This window comes from Leptonychotes weddellii, chromosome 12, assembly GCF_054177405.1.
Source record: "Leptonychotes weddellii isolate Sample4059 chromosome 12, ASM5417740v2, whole genome shotgun sequence".
Lineage (NCBI taxonomy): Eukaryota > Metazoa > Chordata > Mammalia > Carnivora > Phocidae > Leptonychotes > Leptonychotes weddellii.
Genome location: NC_138380.1, coordinates 5,437,851 through 5,454,570, shown reverse-complemented (window position 1 = coordinate 5,454,570; position 16,720 = coordinate 5,437,851). Strand labels below are relative to the sequence as shown.

Below are 16,720 nucleotides of genomic sequence, written 5' to 3'. Positions count from 1 at the left end.
GAAAACCTTGGACTTCAAGTCCCAGGAAGCATCGCGTGTCCGCTTTCCGGGCCTCAGCGCCGTAACGCCACGGCTCCCAGTGTGCCCTGCTCTGGTTATTCCTTTCTGTGATCACAACCTTCTTTTGAAAAGGGCCTCTCTGGGACTAAACATTCCAGAAAGCAGTAGGGTGGGGGTGGGCGCTCTCTGGGGTTTGGGGTTTGGCGGCCTGCATCCCGGGCCCGGATGGGTGCGCTCTGACCCGGCTGATGGTGTTGAGGTTCCAACGACCTCCTGACAACCGCAGTACGGATTCCCACCTCTCCCCAGGCCATCTGGAGACCTCAGGATTGATTGGGAAATGGCTCCGAGCCATACCTTGATGACGACTTCACCGGGACCAGCTGAATCACAGGGCTGGGAAGAGAGGCAGGTGTGCCCCTGGATTTAACGTACGCCCGAGACCCCTCTCTGCCCTTTGAGCCCCGTTTGTCGTCTCGGAGCCCATCCGACTCCAGCTGCTCGCAACACTGTGACGTCCCGAGGCAACCTGGCTAGAACACTGGGAGTCCCTCCATACCAGTCTGGAGAACCCGGGCCCACCGGAGTCAGCCAGGGTGTGGCCGAGGGCTGGCAGGTTGGCTACCGCCCTCAACAGACAGAAGCACAGACAGATGCTACACTTGGAGCAGCCTTGACCTCATCCCTTAAAGAGTTGATTATAGATTTTCTTGCGCTCCTCTCTAATTGTCTCATGATTGCATTCTTGAGGGCTGTGAACTGGACAAAAACGGCCGAAACAGCGCTCCTCAGCACCAGAACCATAGTTGGTGATAAACATTTGTTAATTAACTTGTTTATATCAGAACGTTCTCTGCATACACAATGCTGTATTTCACGTAGTGGCATATTAAAAAAAGAAAAAAGGATACTATTTATTTGGAAGAATTTATAATTTAGTTGAGAAAACCCAGAAATACAGAAATCTTCAGTGGCAGGTGTTGATTATAATAGGGTTCGAGGTAGGAGGTCGCCGCAGGGAATCACTGAGGCAGAAGTTCCCCATTTCGGAAAGTCTAGGTCAGCTCAGGGTAATGGGAATCCAACCTCCAGGAGCCATCTCCCCTATCGCCACCGCCCTCCCGCCCCCCAAGCAAAGACAGGGCCTATCTTGGAGGCACTGGGGATTACTGGGGAGTGGGGGGTAGGGGGAGAATCTTGACCCCGATGCATTTGTGTTTCAAGTTCCTCCGCCTCGAATTTCCTGATCATCTTTGTGTCTCCGTTTTCCTGTCTGGGATCCCCAGCGTGAGGCGGGCTCCTTTCCACCAGAGGTACCTAATGCGGCCAAGAGACGGCGTCCCCGGGGTGCCCAAGTCCCATGCAGGGAAGCCCGGGCGGCTGCCTCACGGGACTGAGCCGGACAGAGGTGTGGCCGCTGGGGCTCCGGGCTCCCGGTGCCGGGCGGTGCCTGGAAGCGCGCCTCCGTCCCCCGGTCTCAGGCCCCGCTCCCCGCCTCCCCACCCGCTGCGGCGGGGCCGCGCACGGTGCGCCGGGGGGCGCGCACGTAGGGGGCTGGCCTGCCCGCGGCGCGGGGGAAAGTTGAGTTGGGAGAAGTTGGGAGCGGCGGGGGTGCGCCCCGAGGTGGGCACTAGGGAGTCGTCGGGAGCGCGCGTCGGGAGCGCCGGAGAAGGGGGAGAGACCCCGAGACCTCCGGGGCACGAAGTCCAGAGCAAGCGGGTAAGCGGCGAGGTGGCGGCGGAGGAGGGCCAGGGCCGTGGAGGGAGGAAGGGAGGGGGAAGGAAAGGGGGGAACTCGGGACTCGGAGCAGGGAGGGAGTGGAAGTGGAGGAAGGGGCGGAGACTGGGGCGCGGGGAAGCGAGGTCTTGGGGAGAAGGATGCGGAGGCGCGCGGACTGCTAGTCGGGAGCGGGATCCGGGGTCCGCTTATTAGAGTTACCTAAAGTGAGGGTGCCGCGCCCCCTGCCACCAGGAGGGGGTAGTCTCTGGGAGGCGCCGCCGGCCTTCCCAATGCCTGGGCGAGCTCCAGGCGACACCCCTCCCCTACGACCCCCTACTCTATTCTTAAGGCCCGTTCGGGGTGCCTAGGCTGGGGGTGGCCCCGGGCCGCTGCGCCGGACCTCCGGGTTGGGAGGTGGAGCAGGGAAGGGAGGGGGTGGCGGGTCAGGTCAGGACAAGGGGTCAGGCAGAAGAGGGAGCAACTGGGTGGGGATGAGAAAGACGAGTCCGGAGAGTTGGACCTGACTCGGGGCGGGGGGGGGCGGGGGGGTGCGGTGCGCTGGCTTGTCTGGGAAGCCCAGTGCTGGGTGTTAGGGGCGGCGCTGCCTGAAATCCACTTTATCCTCCTCCCTCCATCCCCCACCCTACCCCCACCAGCCCCACATCGAAGAGCTGTGGAATGTACGAGTTTACTTGGGGGGTGGTTAATGCCCAAGTGGGGGTCCGGGGTGCTAATCCCTTGGGCGGGGGTGGGGGAGATGTTAATCCTCTGGGCCGGTCGGGGCTGGTCCCGGAATGTGCCCCCACCCCGGATTATCGGCACCGATGCTCTGGACAGAAGCTGCTTTGTGTTCTGGGACGGCGGGGCGGGGGTGGGGGGGTGGGGGAGTACACAGAGGGCACAGCCTGGAAGTGGGAGTGGGGCACCTGCGGGTGCTCAAGACACCACACACCCTTCTCAGACCGGGGTGCCTCCTCCCAGTACCACTGTCCCCCACACCAAATGTGACCTGGCTGAAGGCCTCCTAGGGGGAGGTGAAGAGAGTGTCAGCTGAGTTGGAGTGCTTGCCAGGAATTTGTTGCTCCAGGCTCCCTACCCTGGACTGACCCCCCCCCAGACCTATATTGTTTGACCCTACACTGACCTGTCTTATCCCCGAGTTAGCCCTAAGTTGGGCAACCCTGACACCCCCCAACAACACACTGGGGAGCTTCAGTACTTTGGAGAACCTTGAGTGCAGGCCCCCCCCACATCCGCTTCCCCCACTAGGAATGAGTACCCCGATTTGCCCTGGTCAAGTTCCTTAACCGCAACTGTTCTGCTTCCCCACCACACACACAGTGCCCTCCTGAGACACCCGGACAGTCACAGTCAGGAGGGCGTCAGCCCTGCCACTCAGATTTTCCTGGCCTCAGGCTAGGGGAGGGGAGGGATCAGCACTGCCCCTTAGGGCAGAACCTCAGGGTTTCTGTGCCCACCCTCCTCCCAGTTCGTCACGTGCCCCTCCCCCATTATAAAGGTCTGTCCTGCCTGTGCCCGCCGTCTCCCTTCCTCCCTCCCACAGAGTGAGTGGAGTTGGGCTCCTGCCCCTCCCCCAGGGAGCCTACTTCATCGGGGGCGGGGGGGGGGCACAGTCCTGTGTCTCCTCCCAGCCCTGGGTCTGGTGTCTCTGCCACCCCCGTGCTTGTGTTTGGGGCTCTCTCCAGTCTCTCCCTTCCTTCCTCCCCACTCTGCTCCACGGGGTGTCTCCCTCTCTCCAGGATACCCCTCTCCCGTTCAGCCCATCTCGGGTGCCACCATTCGGTCACTGCTCCCGTTTCTGGCTCAGCCTGTCCTTTTCTTCCCTCCTCCTCCGTTCCCCACCCTGATTTCTGCTGCTTTCTCTGTAGGTCTGGGCCTTGACTCCTGCCCCCCACCCCCCTTTCTGCAGCCTCTCCCACCTTCTCTGTCTCTTTACTTGGCCCTCTGTGGCCTCCTCTGCGCCCCCCCATCCTCTTCTCTCAGTTTTTTCTTCCTATAAATAACTCTTTTTCTGTGCTCTCTGGCCTCTATGGGGAACCCTAAAGCCCTTCATAGTCCAGAGGATCCTGAGCAGCAGGGAGACCGCTCGGTGCCCGCTGGCGGGATGTTCCTGAGACCTGGCATTCCCCGGGCTCGCGTGTGTTAGGGGGCTGAGCAAGGCCGGGGCACTTGTGTGCCTGGCGGCCTGCTCTCACGTGATCCGTCCTCCCCCCCACCCCCACCCCCCAGGTTATGCCGCCGCCTTGTTGCCCTGAAAGCCGCAGTGACAGTGAAAAGGGCTAAGATTTGGCCATGAGCAGCGCCCCCCGGCGCCCCGCCTCGGGCGCAGATTCTTTCTGTACAGTGAGTATTGCCGGCTGGGTTGGCCGCCCCACCACCCCTCCCACACCACAGGTGCTCTGGGGGCGGGTCCACTGTCAAACTAGGGAGAGAGAGAGAGAGAGAGAGAGTGAGTGTGTGTGTGTGTGTGTGTGTGTAGGCTCAGGAGGAAGGGGAGCCTCTGATGGATTGGGGAGGGGCGCTGCCATCCCGCCTCTGGCCTTGTCTGGGTCTCGGGGGTCTGGGATGGGCATTGATGGGGTGGTCTTGCCACTTCCAGTCCTGTGAAGAGAGTTGAGGCGGTTTCCTGAAGATCCGGTGGTTCTTTAGCCTCAGAGAGAGAGGAACTTTGGGGACCCTGGGTCTCTAACCTGGCGACCCCTTCTGACCCAGCCTTAGAAGCAGCCGCAGCAGCGTCCTCACACAGTGGTTCTGGGCAGGGTTTGCTTGCAGTGACACCCGCCCCTGGCCCCACGTGCCACCCAGGCCCGCCCTGTGCGGGCCCCACGTGGCCACCACCCCACGTGGCCCCCTCCTGATTTTCCTGGGGAGTGTAATGATTAACCCCAAGTGCCATAATCAGCCCCTTATTGGCCATCTGGCCCAGCAGGGCACGTGACTGGGAAGGGGCACAGGCTGGTCCCCTCCCCCTCCTTCCCCGAGTTCACCCCTGCCGGCCATGGACTTCCTCCTGCGGCCTCAGGTGCGAGGGGCTCTCAACCCCCCTGCCCCCACCCTGGCTAGCTCCCCGTGCTCACTCGCTTCAGCCGCCTCTCGCCGCCTTCCTCCCGCTGCTAATTCTGGTGAGAGTGGAGCGGGAGCTTGGGGAAGCAGGCTAGAGCTGCTGGGATGGGGGGTAGGAAGCAAGGGGGGGTGGGAGGCATGCCCCTGACTCGTGTATCTTGTGTCCAGTATCCCTGCCGCTCCTGTCCTCACCTCGGTGTCTCCCCAGGACCGCCTTCCTCTTAGCCCTCCTCCCCTCGCTCTTCCTTGCTCTGGCCACTGGCACCGCCACGGAGGGGGCTCCATACCCCGCCCTTGGAGATCCCGATGCCCTTGAGGTCCAGAAGCTCTTGAGCAAATATTTGGCGGTGCCTGGAGCTGAGACTGGCAGGGGTGGTGGGGGCTGGACAGAGACTGTGGCTAGGCAGCAGGCTGCTTAGCTAGGCTGAGCTCTCCAAAGCGCTGCTGCTGCCGCCGCCAGCCACCGGAGTCCGCCGCTCCTCTCCTGCAGTATGACTCAGGTGGGGGGGAGGTGAGGGGCGGGGCGAGCGAGGGGCCGAGGGGGCCGAGGGGCCCCAGGCTCGGTGGGGTGCAGCTGGGGGGGGCATTCCTGACAAGGTGAAGCGCTGCATTCCTGTCCCGGGGCTAGGTTTCAGTTTGACTCAGAGAGTTCCGTCCGTTGGCTTGGGCACCTCCAGAAGTTACTTTTCAGGCCCGGGAGTTGTGCTCCGGCCAGAGGGAATTGGTTCACCATCAGCCATGTGAACTGGCCAGTTCACACACCTTACCTCGGGGCTGGAGATGCAGGGTTTCTCCTGAGATTTTCCGCCTGCCCTAGGACTGACCAGAATGAGCACAGCCAGGGTTCAGATGTCCTGGAACCTAGGGGAAGGCTGCTTGGGGAGTGGGGGCGGGGGGCTCTGGGTTGCTGGCGTTTGAGGGGAAGGCTGCTGGGGCGGTCCTGGAGCTCCAGCACTGCACAGGGTGGGGTTTCGGGGTACAACTCTTGGTGAGCTCCTGTGTGTCCTCCCCACCCCGTCTTCCTCACAGCCAGAGCCGGAGAGCTTGGGCCCTGCAGCGCCTGGGTTCCCTGAGCAGGAGGAAGATGAACTTCACCGCACTCTGGGTGTGGAGCGGTTTGAGGAGATCCTACAGGAGGCTGGGTCCCGAGGAGGAGAGGAGCCAGGCCGCAGCTATGGGGAGGAAGACTTTGAATGTGAGGGGGCATTGGAGAGGAGGAGGCAGGGGCACTTAGGCTTGCCTGTCCAGCAAGAAAGGGGCCTGGGGTCTAGTGGGAGGGGCCCAGGGCCTGGATGGCAGGGAAGGAAGCTGTGCCCACCTGCAGCCAGGTCCCCTCCTCCCCGCAGACCACCGCCAGTCCTCCCACCACATCCATCACCCACTGTCCACCCACCTGCCTCCGGACACCCGCCGCCGCAAGACACCCCAGGGCCCGGGACGGAAGCCTCGCAGGCGCCCTGGAGCCTCCCCCACCGGGGAGACCCCCACCATTGAGGAGGGGGAGGAAGATGAGGATGAGGCCAGTGAGGCCGAGGGGGCCCGGGTGCTCACCCAGCCATCCCCTGCCTCTACACCCTCTTCGGTGCAAGTGAGTTGGGGCGGGGCTCCTGGGGGGGGGTCTCTTCAGGGTCCATGGCCTGGCCTCACCTGCTCCCGTGGGTTCCTGTTCCAGTTCTTTCTCCAGGAGGACGAAGGTGCTGACCGGAAGGCAGAAAGGACCAGTCCGTCTCCTCCCCCACCGCTGCCCCACCAGGAGGTGGCTCCCCGGGCCAGCAAAGGGGCCCAGACTGGGTAAGTGTCCCCAGATAGAGACCTCCCCTACTGGTGTCAGTGATGGGTGATGTGGGGAAAAAACATGAGTCTCAGGACCCTCAGGCTGGGGTTCACATCCCAGCCCTGCCCCTTTGGGCAAGTACAACCTCTTTGAGCCTTCCCATGTGCAAACCAAGAATAATAGATGCTATCTCACAAAGTGGTTGTAGGGATTAAAGGGTATTGTGAAATAAGGTTTAAGTGTGGGTTACTCTGAAACAGGGCAGGTGTGCAGTCTAAACACCCATACCTTCTCCCCTGCCTGTGACATCAGGTGGCTCAGCATCAAGCGCTGGGTCAGGGATTGGATTGGTAACCTCTGAGTACCCGCCTGGGGTCCCAAAGGTGTGAGAAGACTAGGAGACTCCCTTTCACTCTTGGGGAGCTGCCAGTCCACCCTGGGAAGTGGCATCAGAAAAGTCACTGTGCTGGAGGGCAGATTTGGGCACAATGTCCATATCAGTGGGGGATTGGCGTTTGGGGGTGTTAGCTGGAGAAGGCTTCTTGGAGGAAATCACTTTGAACTGGGTCTCAAGGTCACCACTATCGTGGACCTGTTGTTTTCTGGGTGCCAGGCAGCGTGAAGGGCTGCAGGGAAGGGGGGCGGGCTGCTGGACTCGCTGGGGAGACAGGCGGGGCGGGTGGCACCGATCCCACGGCGGCCGTCGGCACGGGGGCCTGTGCTGGCAGGCAGCCCAGGGGCCAGGGGCAGGCAGAGGCCTCGGGGAGTGCATGACATTGGAAAAGTGGGTCAGATCTGTGGGCAGGGGTGCAAGAGAACGGAGAGCACCGGGGGTGGGTGTAGGGGAAGAAAGCTTGACGGGCGACTCTTCTCGTCGTGGATGGGGGACACGGGCTTGGAGCTGTGGGAGAGCAGGTTAGCATGGTGTGGCAGGGGCTGGGCCCGGTGGCCGAGAGGAAGGAGACCTCCTGGTTTGGGGCGTGGCGCAGAAGTCGGCACCATATTCTCATGACCGCAACGGAGCCGTCTGCGCTTTCAAAGGCACGTTTTTACCTGCTTTCCTCCGTTTGGTTAGAAACTTCGGACCTGTGACCGTCTTGAGCCCACGGCGAAGGGTGTGCGCAGGAGGGGAAGGAGGGCCTGCGCGGGCTGCTGATGCAGACCTCGGCTCTCCCCACCCCGCAGGAGGCTGGCCTCGGCTCCGCCTTGCTGCGGAGCAGCTGGCGGTGCAGCGACGCGGCCGGTGAAGGGCAGGGCCAGGTCGCACCGGGCCAGGTCGCGGGGCTGCATCCGCTTGTGGGAGGCTCGCTCGCCGTTCCACGTCCGCGCCCGCCGAGAGTGGGGCAGCGCGGAGGCGGGGTCCGGTTGGGGTCCCCTCCCCGCGTCACCCCCGCATGGCTCCGGCTCACGGCCGCTCTGTGTGTCCAGAGCCCCGGCGGAGGAGGTGGTGGCTGTGGCCAGCGGCACGGCAGGAGGTGACGACGGGGGAGCTTCTGCGCGTCCCCTGACCAAGGCACAGCCGGGCCACCGAAGCTACAACCTGCAGGAGAGGAGGCGCATCGGGAGCATGACGGGGGCTGAGCAGGCCCTGCTGCCCCGAGTCCCCACGGACGAGAGTGAGGCCCAGACGCTGGCCACCGCCGACCTGGACCTCATGAAAAGTGAGTGCCGGCTGGGCCCAGCCCGGCGCTGGTGGGAGCAGGAGGGAGAGAAAGCGGGAGCCTGGCCCTGTCCCCCTGCCTCCTGCAGGTCACCGGTTTGAGGACGTTCCTGGAGTGCGGCGGCACTTGGTGCGGAAGAATGCCAAAGGGTCTGGGCAGGGCGGCCGGGAAGGGCGAGAGCCTGGCCCCACGCCTCGGACCCGACCCCGGGCTCCCCACAAGCCCCACGAGGTACTGTTCTCCACTTCTTGCCCTTCCGTTATCTCCCCATCCATTTCCTCCCCATGGGCTCCCCCCGCCTACGCCCCCCCACGCACCAACAATAATCGCGAACACCAGGGCTGCCATCTGCGGTTGTGAAGGTTGTGCACTGCACAAGAGTCCTTGACATTGTTGATTGGGGTGTTAGGGTTCTGAGTCCCATTTTAGACACTGTTGATTTCTATATCAAGCACTTACTATGTCGTATGCGGTGCTGAGTGTTTTGTATGCTTTCTTTTGATTCCCCATAACAGGCCTTTGAGGTGGGTGGTATTATTCCCGTTTTACAGATGAGGCAAAGAGAGGATCAGACTGGTTAGGATCTTGCTAGGCCTGTGCCCTGTACGGTGTCCCGGGCCGTGACGGCTCACAGGCCCACCCTTACGCTGGCTGTCTTGGAGAGCAGTCCCTGGGCCCCGCTGGCTCTGACCTTGCCGTGCCCTCTCGTCTTACATCCCAAGGTATTTGTGGAACTGAATGAGTTGCTGCTGGACAAAAACCAGGAGCCTCAGTGGCGGGAAACAGCACGCTGGATCAAATTTGAGGAGGATGTGGAGGAGGAGACGGAGCGCTGGGGGAAGCCCCATGTGGCCTCCCTCTCCTTCCGCAGCCTCCTGGAGCTCCGCCGGACCCTGGCCCATGGTAACCTGCCCTGCCCGCCCCCTCTTCCCTCCCCCTGGGTAAATCTTGTTGACTGAGCCTGTTCTCTGAGGACCAAAACCCCCCAAATGGTGTCTTGAGCAGCACGGTGTGTAATGTTACCCCAGCCCGGGAAGGAGCCTCCTCGTCATGACGTCATATAGCCTGTCATTGCTTGGGCTCTGTCATTGGTGATTGCGGGGCACGGTTGACACCACTCTTTCTTATCTGGCATTTTTAGCAAATGGCTCCTTTAAGTGATGTTTTCAGATAACTGAAGCTGGTATGTTCGGGATGGTGACATGTTTTTAAAGAATGTTGATGGAAACCTTTCTGAAATGATCTAATCTACAGGGCTATGTAAGGTCTTTTTTTTTTTTTTTTTAAGATTTTATTTTTAGGGGCGCCTGGGTGGCTCAGTCGGTTAAGCGTCTACCTTCGGCTCAGGTCATGATCCCAGGCTCCTGGGATCCAGCCCCGCATTGGGCTCCCTGCTCAGCAGAGAGCCTGCTTCTCTCTCTCCCTCTGCCTGCCGCTCTGCCTACTTGTGCTATCTCTTTGTCAAATAAATAAATTAAAAAAAAAAAAAGATTTTATTTTTAAATCCTCTCTACACCCAACATGGGGCTCGAACTCACAACCCCGAGATGAGGAGTTGCCTGCTCTCTCACCTGAGCCAGCCAGGCGCCCCGAGGGCTATGTAAATTTCACTAAATGACCAAGGTGCATGACTCTTGAGGTCTCTGAATGTTTCTGCTCTGTGTCTCTTTCCTCCTTCCCTTTGGAGAAGTCACTCCCAGTTGCTGTCAGAAGGCCTATTTCTAAGCAGCTGAGGACTCAGAAGCCTGCTGTCAGAATTGTTTCAAAACCAGGAGTAAATAGGCTCCGAGGGAGGCTCTCAGGCTTTGGGTGAGGCGCCAACATGCGGGTGCTTTATCGCTGGGCTTTGTGATCTCTGTTTTGGCTGCTCAGGGGCCTTTGGTTCTATTAGTTGTCACACCCATTTTTTTTTTAAGATTTTATTTATTTATTTGAGAGAGACCACGAGAGAGAGAGGGAGAGAGAGAGAGAGAGAGAGAACAAGCAAGGGGGAAGGGCAGAGGCAGAGGGAGAAGCAGACTCCCCGCTGAGCAGGGAGCCCATTGCGGGGCTCCATCCCAGGACCCTGGGATCATGACCTGAGCTGATGGCAGACGCTTAACTGACAGAGCCACCCAGGTGCCCCTCCGTTTTTGTTTAAATGGTTCTGTTCGTTGTCTAGTTCTGCGTTCCTGCAAGTTGACCTTGACAGAAAGATGGCCTGATCACTTTTGAAAGGACTTCCATTTCTATATAAATAGTAGTTCAGAGCAGTGACCGTAGAAAGATCTGGAAACTGTCCCATGAGCAGCTGTTGGACTTGGGGAAGTTGAGGTGCCCAAGCTGGAGGGTGACATCTTCAGATGGCTCAAGGCCACAGATGGGCCGTGTCGTGTTCAGAGGGCAGAACTAGGACCCTAGAGTGGATGTTAGGGGAGGCAGCATGTGGCTAGCTGAAAGGAGGAACTTTCTAGCAGCAAAGAGTGGCCCCGTCTGAGTGGACAGCCTGGCGCACCCCAGCGGAGGCTGCGTGCTCCTCCTCCTCTGGGAGGGCCCTGCCTCGGTGGCCTCTGCTGAGCCCCACCACATCCCTGTGGGAGAGGGGGTCAGAAGGAATGGACGTGATGGGTCAGACATGTGATGGGGCTTGGGTCCTGAGCCCTGCTCACTGGTTTCTGGGCCAGTGCTCCCTCCCCGGACCGTGCTTACCTGGCTACCCCCTCGTCCCCGATTCTCTCTCCCTTCCACCCTCTGCCCTTGCTTCTTGCCTGGGGATAAGGGCCTGTCCATGCCGCCCTTATTCCAGGGGCTGTGCTTTTGGACCTGGACCAGCAGACCCTGCCCGGGGTGGCCCACCAGGTGGTGGAGCAGATGGTCATCTCTGACCAGATCAAGGCTGAGGACAGAGCCAACGTGCTGCGGGCCCTGCTACTGAAACACAGGTGAGGGAGGCCCCACCTGCTGCCCCCGCCTGCCCGCCCCTTGCCCTGGCCACTGCCCTCCCTCCCTCACCGCCCTCTGCTCCTCCAGCCACCCGAGTGATGAGAAGGACTTCTCCTTCCCTCGAAACATCTCAGCCGGCTCCCTCGGCTCCCTGCTGGGGCATCACCACGGCCCCGGGGCTGAGAGCGATCCCCACGTCACTGAGCCTCTCATCGGAGGTGTTCCTGAGACGCGGCTAGAGGTGGAGCGAGAGGTGAGGGGAATGGGGTGGCGCTGGCTGGTTCAGGTCCCAGCCGCCCCCGCTGGCTGCTGGGCGTGAACATGCGGGGGTGGGGGGGTGGGGGGCTGCTTGGCCAGGCTGCGCTCCGTTCTTCTGCATCCCCAGCGAGAGCTACCACCTCCAGCCCCACCAGCTGGCATCACTCGCTCCAAGTCCAAGCACGAACTGAAGCTCCTAGAGAAGATCCCCGAGAACGCCGAGGCCACAGTGGTCCTTGTGGGTATGTGGGCAAGTTTTGCGGCGGTGGGGGGGGTGGCGACGGCCAGGCCTGCCTTGATGCCCCCCAGGGGCTGGGGGGCGGCCTGCCCCCTCCCTTAGCCCATGATGGCGCCCTACCCCTAGGCTGCGTGGAGTTCCTGTCCCGCCCCACCATGGCCTTTGTACGGCTACGAGAGGCGGTGGAGCTGGACGCGGTGCTGGAGGTGCCCGTGCCCGTGCGCTTCCTCTTCCTGCTTCTGGGCCCGAGCAGCGCCAACATGGACTACCACGAGATCGGCCGCTCCATCTCCACCCTCATGTCTGACAAGGTCAGGCCCTCCCGGCGCCCGCGGGACGCCCGCCCCCCGCCCCGTGCTCTCCCCCGGCCCTCGCGCCGCCCCCTCACCAGCCCTGGGCCTGCTTTGGCAGCAATTCCACGAGGCAGCCTACCTGGCCGACGAGCGGGAGGACCTGCTGACCGCCATCAATGCCTTCCTGGACTGCAGCGTGGTGCTGCCGCCCTCGGAAGTGCAGGGCGAGGAACTGCTGCGCTCTGTTGCTCACTTCCAACGCCAGATGCTCAAGAAGCGGGAGGAGCAGGGCCGCCTGTTGCCCCCCGGGGCCGGGCTGGAGCCCAAGTCAGCACAAGAGAAGGGTACGGGCCAGTATGGGCCCGGGGCAGGGGGTCGGGGTGGTCTGCGTGAACGTGGAGGAGGGGGCCGAGCGCAGAGGGGCCGCAGCGGGCGCCCTGACGGAGGCCCGGGTTGCAGCGCTCCTGCAGATGGTAGAGGTGGCAGGTGCAGTCGAAGACGATCCCCTCCAGCGGACGGGCCGGCCCTTTGGGGGCCTGATCCGAGATGTTCGGCGCCGCTACCCCCACTACCTGAGTGACTTCCGGGACGCCCTCGACCCCCAGTGCCTGGCTGCTGTCATCTTCATCTACTTCGCCGCCCTGTCTCCTGCCATCACCTTTGGGGGGCTGCTGGGTAAGGAGCGGCTGCGGGGGGCGGGGGGCGGTGGGCAGGGCATGCCCAGGGCCCTGGCTGCCAGCTCCTGAGCCGCTTCCTGCCACCCCAGGAGAGAAGACTCAGGACCTGATTGGGGTGTCGGAGCTGATCATGTCCACGGCACTCCAGGGTGTGGTCTTCTGCCTGCTGGGGGCCCAGCCGCTGCTGGTGATCGGCTTCTCCGGGCCCCTGCTGGTCTTTGAGGAGGCCTTTTTCTCGGTAAGGGCCCACAGGCTAATAGGGGGCTGGCTCCTCCTGCCCTGCTCCAGCTGCCCCTCCTGTTCCCCAAACATGCCCACTTTGCTAGCCCCCGGGCTCTGGAACCTGACTGGATGCCCTCCCAGTTCTGCAGCAGCAACAACCTAGAGTACCTGGTGGGCCGCGTGTGGATCGGCTTCTGGCTGGTGCTCCTGGCCCTGCTCATGGTGGCCCTGGAAGGGAGCTTCCTGGTGCGCTTTGTCTCCCGTTTCACCCAGGAGATCTTTGCCTTCCTCATCTCCCTCATCTTCATCTATGAGACGTTCTACAAGCTGGTTAAGGTGAGCAGGCCCTGCTGAGAGCTGGGGTCAGGAGGGGTGAGACCTCCGGAGCAAGCCGGGGCGCCTTCTGCCCCTCTCGCACTCTCACTTCGGGGTAGGAGGTCCCAGGCTAGCCCAGAGCTCCCCTGGGCGGCAGTCCAAGGAGCCCACGGAGCACGGGCTGGTTCTTCCTCCCGGCCCCTCTCCACCCTCCCTGTCACCAACACACGTCCCGGGACTTCAGGTCAGTCTTAGAAACTCATATTTTTAACAACAAAGGTAACACGTCCTTTTGTTAAAGTGGCAGACAATCTAGAAGTATCAAAGAGAAAGGCCCCCGAGGTGACACATAGTCACAGTCTGGTCCTCAGAGCTGTGCCCCTGTCAGGCTTAGGAGAGGACACGCCCCCTTGGTCCAGGCCTGGCTGCAGCCACACCCCCAGCTGCCTGAATCCCGTTTCCCTTGCTCCCATCTGGTCACCAGTCATTTTCTTGATCAACAAGACAAGCCCCGGGGCACCTGGGTCCCTCAGTCGGTGAAGTGTCCCCCTTCGGCTCGGATCATGATCTAAGGGTCCTGGGATCGAGCCCCACCGCGTCAGATTCCCTGCTCCGTGGGGAGTCTGCTTCTTCCTCTCCCTCTACCCCTCCCCCTCCTCGTGCTCTCTCTCTGTGTCAAATAAATAAATAAAATTAAAACAAAAAACCAAAAAGCAAGCTCCTTTAGGCCAGACCTGTCATCTTCTCCCCTGCCTGCCCCACTCAGCATACATCTCTCCACTTTGGCTGATGGAGTCCTTTGTCTTCTCCCTAGATCTTCCAGGAACATCCACTCCACGGCTGTTCGGTCTCCAACAGCTCTGAGGCGGACAGCGACGAGAACAGCACATGGCATGGGGCAGAATCCATGCTGGGGCCAGGGAATGGGAGCTCCCCGGGGCCAGCTGGGCAGGGGAGGCCCCGGGGCCAGCCCAACACTGCCCTGCTGTCACTGGTGCTCATGGCCGGCACCTTCTTTATCGCTTTCTTCCTGCGCAAGTTCAAGAATAGCCGGTTCTTCCCTGGCCGGGTGTGTGGGCTGAGATGCCTGAGGTGGAGGGGAAAACCGGCCGGAAAGGGTGGCTGAGTCTGGGCCAGAGCGGGGCGGGGGGCCTCTGAGCACGGTGCTTGCCCACAGGTGCGGCGGGTGATTGGGGACTTTGGGGTGCCCATCGCGATCCTCATCATGGTGCTTGTGGATTACAGTATTGAGGACACCTATACCCAGGTAAGGTGGGGCGCAGGCAGTGGTGGAGATGCCGCCTGGCACCGGGCTCTGGATATTCCCCTCCAGCCCAACCACAGAGCTGCCTCTCAACTGCGCAGGCACCAGGCCTCTTCCCACAGCACGCCCTCGGTGCTTGGCCTGCCCAGTGCACCTCAGGGCTCCCCCTCCACCGTTCACCGGCCCCTGGCCCCACCCTCTGCCCTACAGAAGCTGAGCGTGCCCAGTGGAGTCTCCGTGACAGCCCCAGAAAAGCGGGGCTGGGTCATCAACCCTCTGGGGGAGAACAGCTCCTTCCCCGTGTGGATGATGGTTGCCAGCCTGCTGCCTGCCATCCTGGTTTTCATCCTGATTTTCATGGAGACGCAGATCACCACGTGAGTGGTCCTAGCCGAGGGGGGTGCTCTGCAGACAGGAATGATGTTTGTGGAAGGGCTGGAGCCCCAGCGAGGCGAGGAGATATGGGTGCACTGGGTGAGGGAAGCCCAGGATGCCAGGCTGGCCCCTAGAATTTGTTTTTAAACGTTTATTTATTTGTTTGAGACGGGGAGAGGGAGAGAATCTCAAGCCGACTCTCCGCGCTGAGCTTGATCTCGTGACCCTGGGATCACGACCTGAGCCGAAACCAAGAGTTGGACGTTTAACCAATAGCACCACCCAGGTGCCCCTAGGATTTATTCTGTAGGCGGTAGAACGTTCCCCTGACGTTTGCTGGGACGGGCACAGTAGAGGCCTGAAGCTGTCCTGAAGGGCAGGGAGGGCGGCATGGAGAGGGTCTCGCCCCATGACAGAACTCTTGTCCTGATGGACTGGGCAGGGCCCGACCGCCAGGTTCCGAAAGCAGACAGAGGCTCCTGGCTGGATGCTCTGGAAAGACAAAGTTGTCTGCCCAGCTGGGCCCAGGGCCGTGGGCATCAGGGAGTGCCTGTCCCACTCAGGCTGATCATCTCCAAGAAGGAGCGCATGCTGCAGAAGGGTTCCGGCTTCCACCTGGACCTGCTGCTCATTGTGGCCATGGGCGGCATCTGTGCCCTCTTTGGCCTGCCCTGGCTGGCTGCTGCCACCGTGCGCTCTGTCACTCACGCCAACGCGCTTACTGTCATGAGCAAGGCTGTGGCGCCCGGGGACAAGCCCAAGATCCAGGAGGTCAAGGAGCAGCGCGTAACAGGCCTGCTGGTTGCCCTGCTTGTAGGTACGTTGACCTCTTGCTCCACCCTTCCCCGGGGCAGTCTCTGGGGGTGGGGAGCCCTGGGGCCAGCTGTTTCTCCCTCTCCCCACCCCAGGTCTCTCCTTGGTTATCGGGGATCTGCTCCGGCAGATACCCCTGGCTGTGCTCTTTGGAATTTTTCTGTATATGGGAGTTACCTCCCTTAACGGGATCCAGTTCTACGAGCGGCTGCACCTGCTGCTCATGCCCCCCAAACACCACCCAGACGTGACCTACGTCAAGAAGGTAAGATCCCACTTGGAAGAGCCCCATGCCTCTGCCCCATCCTGGTCTGCGGGGGTCACTCTCCAGTCCCCCAGCTGCCCTCTGTGTTCAGCCGCTGTTTAGTCTGTGCGGACCTGGCTCTGGTAAGCACCCAAAAAGGCACTGCTGCCCCCATCCCCGTGGAGGGAGAAAGGGTCACCCATCTTCTGGAGGTGGCAGGCCCAGATGGCCCTGCGAGGGACCAGGGCCCTCCAATGCTGGGGAGAAGCCTCGGCTCACCTGTCTTATGCCACCCACCCCCAGGTTCGGACCCTCCGAATGCACCTGTTCACAGCCCTGCAGCTGCTCTGCTTGGCCCTGCTCTGGGCTGTCATGTCCACAGCTGCCTCCCTGGCCTTCCCCTTCATCCTCATCCTCACGGTGCCCCTCCGCATGGTGGTGCTCACCCGCATCTTCACCGAGCGAGAGATGAAATGTGTAAGGCCTCCTGCCCCTCCCCCCAGCCCCGCTGGCCCCCACCCAGGCTGAGGTCAGCATCAACCTTCTTGACCCCTCCGCCCCCACAGCTGGATGCTAATGAGGCGGAGCCAGTGTTCGATGAACGGGAGGGTGTGGACGAGTACAACGAGATGCCCATGCCTGTGTAGTGGCTGCCTGGACCGACAGCCAAGGGACAGATGGACGGAGGGAGCAGGGGCTGGGGGGTGCTCTCTCCATCCCCGCCCTCGTTTTTATTTAAGTGAATAATTTAAAGTCCCCATACCATCCCCCCTCCCCCACCAGTAAAGTGCTTCAGCCCCCACCTACCTACCCCTGGCCTTCTGTCTCTGTACGGGGAGGAAGCGTGGATGGAAAAGGGGT

The 16,720-nt window shown here is 61.5% G+C and overlaps 1 protein-coding gene across 1 annotated transcript; it reads left to right on the top strand.

Annotated features, from left to right (window-relative positions):
* The first annotated feature begins 1,554 nt into the window (after nucleotides 1–1,554).
* Nucleotides 1,555–16,665, top strand: SLC4A2 (solute carrier family 4 member 2). Its single transcript, XM_081799849.1, has 23 exons — nucleotides 1,555–1,719; nucleotides 3,970–4,083; nucleotides 5,833–5,998; nucleotides 6,150–6,391; nucleotides 6,476–6,594; nucleotides 8,006–8,238; nucleotides 8,327–8,469; nucleotides 8,961–9,141; nucleotides 11,024–11,159; nucleotides 11,248–11,413; nucleotides 11,546–11,660; nucleotides 11,783–11,967; nucleotides 12,068–12,293; nucleotides 12,409–12,624; nucleotides 12,716–12,864; nucleotides 12,990–13,184; nucleotides 13,978–14,232; nucleotides 14,341–14,430; nucleotides 14,638–14,804; nucleotides 15,366–15,619; nucleotides 15,711–15,880; nucleotides 16,163–16,336; nucleotides 16,426–16,665. The coding sequence occupies exons 2-23, from the start codon at nucleotides 4,033–4,035 to the stop codon at nucleotides 16,504–16,506; spliced, it is 3,714 nt and encodes a 1,237-aa protein (XP_081655975.1). The 5' UTR covers nucleotides 1,555–1,719; nucleotides 3,970–4,032; the 3' UTR covers nucleotides 16,507–16,665.
* Nucleotides 16,666–16,720: the final 55 nt, after the last annotated feature.